The following is a 14,199-nucleotide window of genomic DNA, read 5'->3' on the forward strand; positions in this document are numbered from 1 at the left end:
TGAAAAAAAAGTGAGATAATTTAGAGCTTTAGCAGCACTTTTAAAATTTTCTGATGTGTTGCATCAGGCAGGAGAAGGACTCAGCCAGAGAAACATTAATGCAAAACGTCTTCTACGTAAAATAATACAACTTGTTGATTTAATCTGCTGTAACGTTTATTAACTACAAGCCTCACCTTGTTCTTTAGGTTATTTAGATTGATTTCTGAGGAGCAACCCATCCACTGGCAACCCAAAGGTTGGGTCAGGACCCTTCATAGGAGCTTTCGTTATTACCTCCAGAGGCGTTTTTAGGGTCTCAACATATTGGGGGCTTTAGCCCAAATCCAAAATCTTTAGATTTCAATAAGACAATTTATACGTCATTTAAAGTTAAAATAATATAGGACATATTGTACCAGTTCTCTGTCTCGGCTGGTTTTAGACTGAATGTAAGTTATTGTGAATCAAATAAAAAAGGTTAGCAATAATTTAACTTTTTATTTCTTTTAGAAGCTGAATGAAGGACAAGGAGAAATATATACATATAAAGACCTCATGAAAAACCATTTTGCTGAAGCAAATAATGACACATTTTGAGATATTTAGAAAAGAACTTAATCTGAATTTTTGAAGACAAAAGTTTTTCTTAAACTCAGAGATATTTACTCAGGACCAGATAAATGTGCTTCTTTTCTCATCTACATAAATTATCTTTTTAAACGTTACATTTTCATCAAAGTGTTTCACTCCTGAGGCTCCATTGTCTTTATTCTTATATTTAAAAAAAGGAAAGTGATATAAAGTAGATTTTCCTAAATCTTAGTCAAATGGTAAAATACTAAAACACATTTATTTTATTGAGCCAAGAGCTTTCAAAACATTTTATTAAAATTGTTCCTTCTTTTATAAACCTGTTCTCTCTTACTGCCATCTTTTCAGCCCTTCATTCCACTTCTGAAGAAATTCATCCTGCCAAAAATAATAAAAGAAACATTTTTCTACACAGTCTGTTGTTCTGCATTGAGACATTTTTCAGTTCTTACTCTTAAACACTTTCTGAGAGGAAACGGTGTTACGTTGTGGTGTTTAAAATATAGCATAGAGCCTCATCCTGGACCTTATTAGTACTAATATTACAGTTATTAATAACTGTATACATATAGTATGTATGTCTCACCTTCAGTAAAACTGTATCCTTGTTTAATTAGTTTAGTTTATATAATATTTCATGTGTAATTCAGAAAAATAAAATAGTTAACTAATCAATGGTCCACCTGTGATTAATTGCTATGATTTATTTCTTAATTATCCAGCATCTTTAAAGCCAGAGCTGCATGTTTAGAATCAGCAGAAGATATGAAAGAGAAGATGGAGGCTTACTTTCTACTACGTCTTACTGGAACCAGGAGATATTTTCCTGGTTTATTGAGCAACACCTGGTTCTGTCTACATGTACAGAGGTTGGACAATGAAACTGAAACACCTGTCATTTTAGTGTGGGAGGTTTCATGGCTAAATTGGACCAGCCTGGTAGCCAGTCTTCATTGATTGCACATTGCACCAGTAAGAGCAGAGTGTGAAGGTTCAATTAGCAGGGTAAGAGCACAGTTTTGCTCAAAATATTGAAATGCACACAACATTATGGGTGACATACCAGAGTTCAAAAGAGGACAAATTGTTGGTGCACATCTTGCTGGCGCATCTGTGACCAAGACAACAAGTCTTTGTGATGTATCAAGAGCCACGGTATCCAGGGTAATGTCAGCATACCACCAAGAAGGATGAACCACATCCAACAGGATTAACTGTGGACCCAAGAGGAAGCTGTCTGAAAGGGATGTTCGGGTGCTAACCTGGATTGTATCCAAAAAACATAAAACCACGGCTGCCCAAATCACGGCAGAATTAAATGTGCACCTCAACTCTCCTGTTTCCACCAGAACTGTCCATCAGGAGCTCCACAGGGTCAATATACACTCCATTTAACTCATTGTCAGGTTAGGTGGGGCGGAAAGTGATTATATGGAACACAGTTGAAAAAGTCTGATTGTTTTTAAATAAAAATGTGAAGTCCAATATCATTTTGTGGCTGCATCTTTTTAATACTTCTAAATTTCTTCTATCAAGAAGTTCAGAAAACATCCGGGGCTATATATATGTATATATATATATGTAAATTTGAGGTTTATTGAATCAGTTGGAATTTAAATTGTGCGGATTTTTCATGTTTATCTGTATGCCTTGGTGTAATCTGTGGGTGTGGTTTTTCGTGAACTGAAGTGATAATCAGGACAGGTGGGCCTTATAAAAGCTGAGAGTGATTGGTTTTCTGAATGAACAGCTGAAACGAACAACTTACTATCTGCTTTATTTTATGATCTGTGCGCCTGTCTTATGACATAAGGTGTGATGAACAGCATCCCTCTGGTGAAAGCAGCGAGGTATGATTTATTGTATTTCATTTGTTTCATAAGGCCGTGTTTGTTTATGTAAGTGATGTGTTTGAAAGTGTATTTTTAGCTTTTATTGTGATCCAGGTGATGATCAAAGAAAAATAAATGAATTAAAATCACCCGTTGTTGACGTCACCACGGGTGTGTTTGAAAAATCATATCTGAGAACATGTAGCTCCGCCCCCATCTCACCTTCTGTCTAATCCTTGCTTTTCATTTCAGGAAACCCTGTTTCCCATTTAGAGAAGTCTGCAGGTGAGCTGGAATAGTTTCGCTTTCTCTGCTTCCACAGGTGGGACTCAGACTCTGCTGGATGAACCCTTGAATTTGTTCTGACTGAACTCAAACGTCTCATTGTTTTCTCACCTCCTCTTCATCCTGCAGTTGAACTTTCGCCTCACCTAAGTCCAGCTGACAGTAAATCGGGACAATGCGAGCCTCCTCCAAGAAGAGCCTTTTCCTGCTGCTGGGAATCTTCTGCCTCATTGTTTACTTCGTTTTATACAGAAACTCCAGCAGGTAGGACACGTGGTGGGAATCGGGAATGAATCATTTCTGCGGGTTCAGAGGAGAAACACATTACTGCTGCTGGTGTTGCAGCATAAACAGGTTGCCTTTTAGTTTTAGTTTTTACCTCTATTAAAGAAATTCTAATTTTCCTGGGATAAATCCAACCAATAAATGATGTGTCATTAAAGAAGCAGGTTTGTTAATTAATGAAAACAAAGTAAAACTGAATAAAAATGTCATTCTGGAATCTATTAGCAGAGATTTCTGTCTGGGGACAGATGGACAGTGCGTTTGGACTTCATAACCCGACATAGTGTGTTGATGATGGAGTCAGGACTCCTCTTCTGGGACATTCAGAAGGACTTTGGGTTATCAACATCCTGCTTCTGATAAACTCCATCAGTTTATCCCATAAACTTGGATTTTATTTTTTCTGAGCCGATTTCTCTCATGAGAAGCCTTCATAAGATCTTCATCCTCCAAAACCGGAGCAGAGAGCTTCTCCTCACAGCTCCCTGCAGTCTCATGTTTTCCTTATTTGGACGGTTTTCCAGCTGCTGGGACTCTTGGTTGCAGGGATTTGGCCAATCTGTCTGATTTATCAAGTCTGATTTCATGCTGCTTTGCGTCACTACTGAACTGTCCAGCAGGGGGCGGTAATGAAGGAGCCCATGCAATAAAAAGTAAATAAAGGTTTAAAAATAAACTACTGCTTAATTTCAGTGAAAATAAAAATGTATTACAAAGGATCAAATGTTTTAACACCAAGCTATAAATAAAATGTTGTTGCTGATGGACCAATCAGAAATGCTCAGGGCTCATAGCTCCACCCCCTCAGCTCATGTGGCTTCCTTCACTTTTCTTCCACCTGACCTCTTGGACCCAGTTTAGCAGAACCTTAGATGTCTGTGGAGCTGCTCCCACAGAAAGCTGTGGTCCAGATCCAGTGAGAGGCTGAGGAGGCTCCTCTTTGGTCTGACTGACAGCCTGACTGCTGAGAAGAATTCACTATTAATTATTCTATCATCTAAAACATCCATACATCCATTCTCTTCCCAATGACATCCTCCAACTCATTCTTGAGGTTCCCAAGGCGTTCCCAGGACTGTTGGGATACATAGTCCCTCCAGGGAGTTCTGGGTCGTCCCCATGGTCTTCTCTTGCTGGGACGTGGCTGGAAGCGTCCAGGAGGCTCCCTGATCAGCTAGTTTTGATGTGTTTAATGATCAGGAAAAATAATCAGATTTTTCAGTATTTGAAGTTGATGAAGCGAAGTCTGATCATCGATGCCAAAGAAAGCACAGACACTCCATGTTTATTGATTTTTATTTCATAAACCATATGAAATATTATCAGATATGTGACAATCTACCCAAATGTACAGAATGTTCTGGATACAGCTGGAAAAAATCTTGAATTTGACTCTGGAAAAGGATGTTGTTTAGAAATGGAAAACTAAGTACCCTGGTCACAGTTAGTCTATAAAGGTTCAGTTCAGCTTAATTCAGTTTAGTTTGTTAATATATATATATATCCAGAAACATAGAATCATAATAACCGTATATATACCATTAACATTTGATTACATTATACCTGGATCCCAGTTATAAAACAATGCAGTCAAATCCAGTTTAATCTGCCAGCTGGTGAAAATGGATCTGAAGAAGCAAAGCCAATCATCTCGTCCGACTGGGAGTTTAAGAAGTAACTCAGAAGTACTGATCCAAGAGTACTTTCTATGTTAGAGAAAAGTTAAAAGTTAATAGCAGTAGTAGCTCCTTTAGTGGCTTCATTTGGGAGAGACACGAGGTTAAACACAGAAGCACAGGTCAGGTGTGTCACCTGCAGAGCAAGAACATGATGTCACTGGCAGCAGTAGCTCTGCTGGTGCCTCCTACTGTTGAAACTGAAGCTAGAGCCATGTTTCCTGTCTGATTATTGGTTCTGATGAGTCGATCAGATCCGTCAGAGAGTTGCATGCGAACTTGCCTCAAAGGAAAAGATTTGAGGTCCTCGATGTGGGTGAGCTTTAGACTGCATCATTAGAGGGGTTAAAATATCCCATAATGTTTGGTATTAGGTAACCCAGTCCTGTTTGGACCTCCATATCTCAACCGTGCTTTCCAACAGAACCATAAGTAAAATTTTAAGACACAGAAAGTTGGACTTTACCCGACCCAGTTTTCATTTTCATCCTTTTTCCCAGTTTTTCCACAATCTCAATTTAATTTCTTTTCAGATTTTCCCACAGAATGTTCAGCTTGGAGTGGGATAATGGTTCTGACCTGGTGAAATATTCAGAACCTTTTGGATTTAACCTCTTTTCATGGCCACAGCTTCATCTCCACATGTCCTGGTTCTCCTACCAGTGGTAGGTGTTCCTGTCTCCTTCCAGTGAGGTTGTCTCCACTGCTGGAGGACCATCAGTTTTCTTACCAATCAGAGCCAAGACTGCAGAGAGACACGCCCACTCAGTCTCTCCCAGTAGATTTTAGTTCTGGATAGTTCTGTTGAAACTGGACCTAAAGGTTCTGTTAAACCTGTCAGATCTGCTACAGGAACCACTGCAGACCCAGAAACATTTACATGTGAACCCTAAACAGGGACAACAGAAGCTCAGCGTTCCATGTCTGAACTAGGGATCGTTTACCCTAAAGGCTTTTGGACTTTTTCCTTTCTTTGGTTCTGAGAAACTCTAAAGGTCTCAACTGTGGAACCAGAACCGTTTACCCAACATAATACTTACTGGATTCAGCAAATGAAGCAGGTTCAGACTTGTTTTTCTGCAGATGTTGGTGTCAGCAGAAGGTCAGCTGATGTGTTTAATGATTGAACTTAAAGCTGCTGAACTTTAGTTAAAAATTACAAGAAGAAATATTGCTTTATGTAAAGTACCTTGTGAAAGTATTCAGCCCCCTTGAACTTTTCAACCTTTTGTCACATTTCAGGCTTCAAACATAAAGATATAAAATTAAATTTTTTTGTGAAGAATCAACAAGTGGGACACAATCATGAAGTGGAATGAAATTTATTGGATGTGTCAAACTTGTTTAACAAATAAAAAACCTAAAAGTGGGGCGTGTAATATTATTCAGCACCTTTACTTTCAGTGCAGCAAACTGACTCCAGAAGTTCAGTGAGGATCTCTGAATGATCCAATGTTGTCCCAAATGACTGATGATGATAAATATAATCCACCTGTGTGTAATCAAGTCTCCGTATAAATGCACCTGCTCTGTGATAGTCTCAGGGTTCTGTTCAAAGCGCAGAGAGCATCATGAAGACCAAGGAACACACCAGGCAGGTACGAGATACTGTTATGGAGAAGTTTAAAACTGGATTTGGATACAAAAAGATTTCCCAAGCTTTAAACATCCCAAGGAGCACTGTGCAAGCAATCATATTGAAATGGAAGGAGTATCAGACCACTGCAAATCTACCAAGACCCGGCCGTCCCTCTAAACTTTCATCTCAAACAAGGAGAAGACTGATCAGAGATGCAGCCAAGAGGCCCATGATCACTCTGGATGAACTGCAGAGATCTACAGCTGAGGTGGGAGAGTCTGTCCATAGGACAACAATCAGTTGTATACTGCACTAATCTGGCCTTTATGGAAGAGTGGCAAGAAGAAAGCCATTTCTCAAAGATATCCATAAAACGTCTCGTCTAAAGTTTGCCACAAGCCACCTGGGAGACACACCAAACATGTGGAAGAAGGTGCTCTGGTCAGAAGAAACCAAAATCAAACTGTTTGGCCTCAATGCAAAACAATATGTTTGGCGTAAAAGTAACACAGCTCATCACCCTGAACACACCATCCCCACTGTCAAACATGGTGGTGGCAGCATCATGGTTTGGACCTGCTTTTCATCAGCAGGGACAGAGAAGATGGTCAAAGTTGATGGGAAGATGGATGGGGCCAAATACAGGACCATTCTGGAAGAGAACTTGTTGGAGTCTTCAAGAGACCTGAGACTGGGACGGAGATTTATCTTCCAACAAGACAATGATCCAAAACATAAAGCCAAATCTATAATGGAATGGTTCACAAATAAATGTATCCAGGTGTTGGAATGGCCTAGTCAAAGTCCAGACCTGAATCCAATCGAGAATCTGTGGAAAGAGCTGAAGACTGCTGTTCATGAATGCTCTCCATCCAACTTCACTGAGCTCCAGCTGTTTTTCAAGGAAGAATGGGAAGAATTTCAGTCTCTCGATGTGAAAACTGATAGAAACAAACCCCAAGAGACTTGCAGCTGTAATTGAAGCAAAGGATGTCGCTACAAAGTATTAATGCAAGGGGGCTGAATAATATTACACGCCCCACTTTTCAGTTTTTTATCTGTTAAAAAAGTTTGACACATCCAATAAATGTCATTCCACTTCACGATTGTGTCCCACTTGTTGTTGATTCTTCACAAAATATTTTAATTTTATATTTTTATTGTGGAAGCCTGAAATATGGCAAGAGGTTGAAAAGTTCAAGGGGGCCGAATACTTTCACAAGGCTCTGTATATACACAGGGGTTGGACAATGAAAGTGAAACACCAGTCATTTTAGTGTGGGAGGTTTCATGGCTAAATTGGACCAGCCTGGTAACCAGTCTTCATTGATTGCACATTGCACCAGTAAGAGCAGAGTGTGAAGGTTCAATTAGCAGGGTAAGAGCACAGTTTTGCTCAAAATATTGAAATGCACACAACATTATGGGTGACATACCAGAGTTCAAAAGAGGACAAATTGTTGGTGCACGTCTTGCTGGTGCATCTGTGACCAAGACAGCAAGTCTTTGTGACGTATCAAGAGCCACGGTATCCAGGGTAATGTCAGCATACCACCAAGAAGGATGAACCACATCCAACAGGCTTAACTGTAGACGCAAGAGGAAGCTGTCTGAAAGGGATGTTCGGGTGCTAACCCGGATTGTATCCAAAAAACATAAAACCACGGCTGCCCAAATCACGGCAGAATTAAATGTGCACCTCAACTCTCCTGTTTCCACCAGAACTGTCCGTCAGGAGCTCCACAGGGTCAATATACACGGCTGGGCTGCTATAGCCAAACCTTTGGTCACTCATGCCAATGCCAAACGTTGGTTTCAATGGTGCAAGGAGCGCAAATCTTGGGCTGTGGACAATGTGAAACATGTATTGTTCTCTGATGAGTCCACCTTTACTGTTTTCTCCACATCCAGGAGAGTTACGGTGTGGAGAAGCCCCAAAGAAGCGTACCACCCAGACTGTTGCATGCCCAGAGTGAAGCATGGGGGTGGATCAGTGATGGTTTGGGCTGCCATATCATGGCATTCCCTTGGCCCAATACTTGTGATAGATGGGCGCGTCACTGCCAAGGACTACAGAACCATTCTTGAGGATCATGTGCATCCAATGGTTCAAACATTGTATCCTGAAGGCGGTGCCGTGTATCAGGATGACAATGCACCAATACACACAGCAAGACTGGTGAAAGATTGGTTTGATGAACATGAAAGTGAAGTTGAACATCTCCCATGGCCTGCACAGTCACCAGATCTAAATATTATTGAGCCACTTTGGGGTGTTTTGGAGGAGCGAGTCAGGAAACGTTTTCCTCCACCAGTATCACGTAGTGACCTGGCCACTATCCTGCAAGAAGAATGGCTTAAAATCCCTCTGACCACTGTGCAGGACTTGTATATGTCATTCCCAAGATGAATTGATGCTGTATTGGCCGCAAAAGGAGGCCCTACACCATACTAATAAATTATTGTGGTCTAAAACCAGGTGTTTCAGTTTCATTCTCCAACCCCTGTAGTTATATGGTATAGATAGTTTCTTTACAAACTGTTTAACCCAAACAATCACAGAGTTTTACAATCAGTTTTGTTCAATTTTTAAAACTCATTCAGAGGTTTGTGACATAGATGTGAGAAACGACCTCATCGGTTCCCTTGTGGTTTTTGTTTCTGATAAATTAGTTGATAAATGAATTAATATCTAATAATTCTGAGAGGTTTGGGATCAGACGTTTTCTGATTTAAAGGACTAAAACCTTTTGGACGCTGTGTGGGACTTGTGTGTGTTGTAATGTGTGTGTTGTAATGTTAGCTCACAGGCAGCAGTTGGCAGCACAGAGTCCCCAGGTGAAGATCAGGTGAGGTGGGAGGTCTACACTGGAGCTGCGCAGGAGCAGGAGATGGTGAGTTTCCAGTTGAATGTTTAACAGCTTTTTCTCATGGAGATATTTAAACTAATGAAATAAATCACAACATGAAAACATAACTGGCTATAAACAAGCAGAGATCAAATACAATAATGATCCAAAATACCATGAAATAAATAAAAGTCAAAGACGGAGCTAAAGGAAGATTTATCAGCTGGTTAATGGTCAAAAACGGACATGTTTCACTTTAGGAATCTTGTGGTGGACCAGACTTAAGCAAGGACAAAAGGTGTTCAAAAATAGAAAAAACTTCAATTTAATACTGTCAAAAATAGTTAACAAAAGGTAAACTTCAATACAAAAATAACTCAGATAATAAATGACATGAGTTTGGGACCAACTCAGCTGAGGTCAATTGAACAGCAACAAAACTCAAACAAAACTGACCTCCAGACCAAAAAACAAAGACTACTTAAATAGGGGTGGAATAACCTAGACTCAAATGGGGAAGGCACAACATAAGAACAAATGAGAAAAATACATACAAACTAATTAAACATAAATGACACAAATTACTCTTTAACTTAACACAAATAAGTGAATACTAAAGTGACAAAATAACTAACAACTTTAACAAGTGAAGAAGTTAAGTCCCCCCCTCAGTCTTTTGGAATAATGGTATCTTCCTGGCTTCACCTCCAGCTGGTCTGCTGGTGGAAGGTGGAATAACTTAAACTTATGTATAGTGTCATCTGAAACTAATAAATGTAAAACAATGAAACAATAGTAACACTTTGTGGTGGTGGTAGAAGCATCCACCACAAATCTAAAATGATCTAAAATGACTCCAAACAAGTTAGACAAGATATTTCATTCAGACCTGTGATGGATCAAGGTGTGGTGAAGACACCCTCATCTTCAGATGTACAGGTCCTTCTCAAAATATTAGCATATTGTGATAAAGTTCATTATTTTCCATAATGTCATGATGAAAATTTAACATTCATATATTTTAGATTCATTGCACACTAACTGAAATATTTCAGGTCTTTTATTGTCTTAATACGGATGATTTTGGCATACAGCTCATGAAAACCCAAAATTCCTATCTCACAAAATTAGCATATCATTAAAAGGGTCTCTAAACGAGCTATGAACCTAATCATCTGAATCAACGAGTTAACTCTAAACACCTGCAAAAGATTCCTGAGGCCTTTAAAACTCCCAGCCTGGTTCATCACTCAAAACCCCAATCATGGGTAAGACTGCCGACCTGACTGCTGTCCAGAAGGCCACTATTGACACCCTCAAGCAAGAGGGCAAGACACAGAAAGAAATTTCTGAACGAATAGGCTGTTCCCAGAGTGCTGTATCAAGGCACCTCAGTGGGAAGTCTGTGGGAAGGAAAAAGTGTGGCAGAAAACGCTGCACAACGAGAAGAGGTGACCGGACCCTGAGGAAGATTGTGGAGAAGGGCTGATTCCAGACCTTGGGGGACCTGCGGAAGCAGTGGACTGAGTCTGGAGTAGAAACATCCAGAGCCACCGTGCACAGGCGTGTGCAGGAAATGGGCTACAGGTGCCGCATTCCCCAGGTCAAGCCACTTTTGAACCAGAAACAGCAGCAGAAGCGCCTGACCTGGGCTACAGAGAAGCAGCACTGGACTGTTGCTCAGTGGTCCAAAGTACTTTTTTCAGATGAAAGCAAATTCTGCATGTCATTCAGAAATCAAGGTGCCAGAGTCTGGAGGAAGACTGGGGAGAAGGAAATGCCAAAATGCCAGAAGTCCAGTGTCAAGTACCCACAGTCAGTGATGGTCTGGGGTGCCGTGTCAGCTGCTGGTGTTGGTCCACTGTGTTTTATCAAGGGCAGGGTCAATGCAGCTAGCTATCAGGAGATTTTGGAGCACTTCATGCTTCCATCTGCTGAAAAGCTTTATGGAGATGAAGATTTCATTTTTCAGCACGACCTGGCACCTGCTCACAGTGCCAAAACCACTGGTAAATGGTTTACTGACCATGGTATCACTGTGCTCAATTGGCCTGCCAACTCTCCTGACCTGAACCCCATAGAGAATCTGTGGGATATTGTGAAGAGAACGTTGAGAGACTCAAGACCCAACACTCTGGATGAGCTAAAGGCCGCTATCGAAGCATCCTGGGCCTCCATAAGACCTCAGCAGTGCCACAGGCTGATTGCCTCCATGCCACGCCGCATTGAAGCAGTCATTTCTGCCAAAGGATTCCCGACCAAGTATTGAGTGCATAACTGTACATGATTATTTGAAGGTTGATGTTTTTTGTATTAAAAACACTTTTCTTTTATTGGTCGGATGAAATATGCTAATTTTGTGAGATAGGAATTTTGGGTTTTCATGAGCTGTATGCCAAAATCATCCGTATTAAGACAATAAAAGACCTGAAATATTTCAGTTAGTGTGCAATGAATCTAAAATATATGAATGTTAAAATTTCATCATTACATTATGGAAAATAATGAACTTTATCACAATATGCTAATATTTTGAGAAGGACCTGTACACTCTAGGACTGGGGAGTGTCAATCTAGTGCTGAAAAGCCTCAAGGACAATCCCTAATGGAAGCAGGATAACAACTGAAGCTCTCTATAAGGGCTCTGATGCGCTGCCTGTTTTAAAGCTTTCTCTCCCTGCAGATAGAGGCACCATGTTCCCTCAGAGCCACTGTGAGGAACGATCCTTTCCTCTGGAGGAGGTTCAACTTCTCGCTGCCAGTGCTTCAGTGGGCTGGAAGTTTGTCCAGATCATCCTGGATGCAGCTGAAGAGCCGACCACCTCCATACGGCTGGAAGGGACTTCCTGGTAACGGTAGGGTCCAGGTGTCCAGCTAATGTGAAGTTCATTTTACTCATCTCACCTGGGTCAGTATTTTATGGAGTCCAATATTCTCAAAGTGTTTGTCTTCAAATTAACTCTAAGGCCCTGATCTTCATAGATCCCAAATAAAGAGTGCTAAATTGCTAGCTCAAAAAAAAAAAGGTGTGTTGCGCGCGATCTTCAAAAATTGCACTTTTAATGGAAAAGATGCAAAAACGGTGCAGACCGTCCTATTTATAGAAGAAACTACGTGTGCTCCTCGCTGGCTGCTACTGCCTCCAGTGGAACAAGAGGAAAAGCAAACAGATCCTCTCTGTTGTGTTGCTTGAAGCATTCAGGGGTTGTTGCTGCATCACTATGAATGTTATTAATATTTTCCTTCTGTTCTTTTCTGCTCCTGCTTTTCTAGACTGTTGCAATTTGGTACCCTTTGTTGTCTCGGTTCACAGCAGGTTTATCATCGTTTTCCCTCTCTGTTCATTTGCTCTGGGTGCCTCTGAAGGTGTTTGTGGTTCGGACGGACCCAGTGAGGCAAAGACGGCATCCTGCTTCGCCCCTAATCAGAATGATGGATCATAAGCCATTGCGCAGGAGAGCAGAACTGTGTCCAGAGGCTGGTCGATGCTGCGTCGGCACCATAGGAGCGCATAACATGTTAACCTTGTTGCTAGGCGTAATTTGCAACAAATTGGCCAATCAATATTAACAATAAAAATACAAATATGTCAGTCAATTAATTTATTAGAGGTTAGCCTTCCTTGAACTTTTAATTCTTAACATTTATGTGCATAAAATAAATTATTTTCCAATGATTTAACCGAAATTGTTTTGTTTGTTTTGCCAATATTTGAACAACATACAACGCTTTTGATTGTTTTAATTAAAAGTCATTTTTACTGTATAAACCCTCCCCTGGCATATGTTCACGTTTAATCATCGTAATCAAACTGATCCAGCTCTGATTGCTCTGCAATGACTGTCAATAGTGCATTTTGTTTTGTTTAGTGACCAGGTTAAAGCCTACACTGTCTTTCTCATGACATGGAATAGGCCGCTCTGAAATGATGATTTTTTTTACCTGCTAAAAAGTGATTTTAGCATCCAATTGCACATGATCCAGTTAGGCTGTGTGCTTCTCTGGCAGATGATCAGTTATGCACACCTCTGCATGATCAAGTTTGTGCTTCAGCAGCAGATGATCACTGACAGCGATGGTGCTGGAATGATCCAGATGCAAGAAATAAAGGGTTGCAAGGAGTTTTATCATGGAAGAGATTTCATGGCTTCTGTTTGTGATTGGCTCTGAATCAGACCTTACATAAAGAATCCTCTATTCTCATCTATTTTCATTATTTTTTTATCTCTTTCCATCATCTGTCATTCTGTCTATGCCTCCTGGCCACAGTGACAGCAGGACCCGCATTTCAAACACGCTAAATCCAGACGCAGAAACAGCACCGCGATCCGTTTCAGGTTTAATAAATCGCATTGTGGCTAGTAAGGGACTACATTTGGATATCCTCCTCCTATATTTTTGGGCGTGTGGGTCATTATCATGTTTTGCATATTCATGAAGGCAGACACGGAAAAACTTTGGCCCGCTTTCCTGCTGATTTTACGCACACAATCCGATTAGCACCTCCGTGCAGTTAGGTACACGCAAACCTTTTAAAGATGCAAAAATGAAACCCAGTTTAGTTTGAAGAGGAAAGAACCGGTTTTGTTACCAGCTTGAGTCCAGAAGCTTTTTCTCTGCACCTAAATGATAAAATGATCTGAAGCAGGACCAGAACATTGAGGTGACAGACTTTTAACATCAGTGGACATTTAAAGCAACTTGAGCAGCTTATGAAGTAGCTGATGTCACGATGCTCATAAAAGTTTAGCTGCTGATGGAAAAAGATGAGCCAGAACCTCAGACACCGATTCAACACCGATACTTTGTTCAGATACACCCGATGTGCCTGATAAAACTAAGAAATGTGTTGCTGTTTAATAATACTGGTTGGCTAAAATTGATTAAATAATTGAATGCCATAATTATTGCTGAAGGTTGTCAAAACCTACATTTAAAAGATTGATTTAACAGATAAAGCTAATTAGACTGATTGTAAGAAACAATACATACATTTATAATATGATTTTTGATCTTCAATGATTTCTGAACCTTTATCTGCAAAAACATGTTCAGTATTTTTAATGAGCTGGTAAAGAATAAACATAAAATTATTGGAGGATTTGTAATTAGGATAAAAA

General features: G+C 40.3%; 1 protein-coding gene across 3 annotated transcripts in view; it reads left to right on the forward strand.

Moving 5' to 3' along the window:
* The first annotated feature begins 2,333 nt into the window (after positions 1 to 2,333).
* The window catches only part of LOC124863470 (alpha-N-acetylgalactosaminide alpha-2,6-sialyltransferase 2-like), a 33,673-nt gene continuing 21,807 nt past the window's right edge, over positions 2,334 to 14,199 (forward strand). The window contains exons 1-5 of one of the 3 annotated variants that reach the window (XM_047357851.1): positions 2,334 to 2,423; positions 2,658 to 2,690; positions 2,820 to 2,954; positions 9,034 to 9,124; positions 11,763 to 11,934. In XM_047357851.1, the coding sequence (XP_047213807.1) occupies positions 2,866 to 2,954; positions 9,034 to 9,124; positions 11,763 to 11,934 (352 nt within the window). In that variant the 5' untranslated portion in view covers positions 2,334 to 2,423; positions 2,658 to 2,690; positions 2,820 to 2,865. Of the gene's footprint in view, positions 2,424 to 2,657; positions 2,728 to 2,819; positions 2,955 to 2,974; positions 3,629 to 9,033; positions 9,125 to 11,762; positions 11,935 to 14,199 lie in introns of those variants that run through there. The other 2 variants (XM_047357850.1, XM_047357852.1) reach the window with 2 other exon arrangements.

This window comes from Girardinichthys multiradiatus, chromosome X, assembly GCF_021462225.1.
Source record: "Girardinichthys multiradiatus isolate DD_20200921_A chromosome X, DD_fGirMul_XY1, whole genome shotgun sequence".
Classification (NCBI taxonomy): Eukaryota; Metazoa; Chordata; class Actinopteri; order Cyprinodontiformes; family Goodeidae; genus Girardinichthys; species Girardinichthys multiradiatus.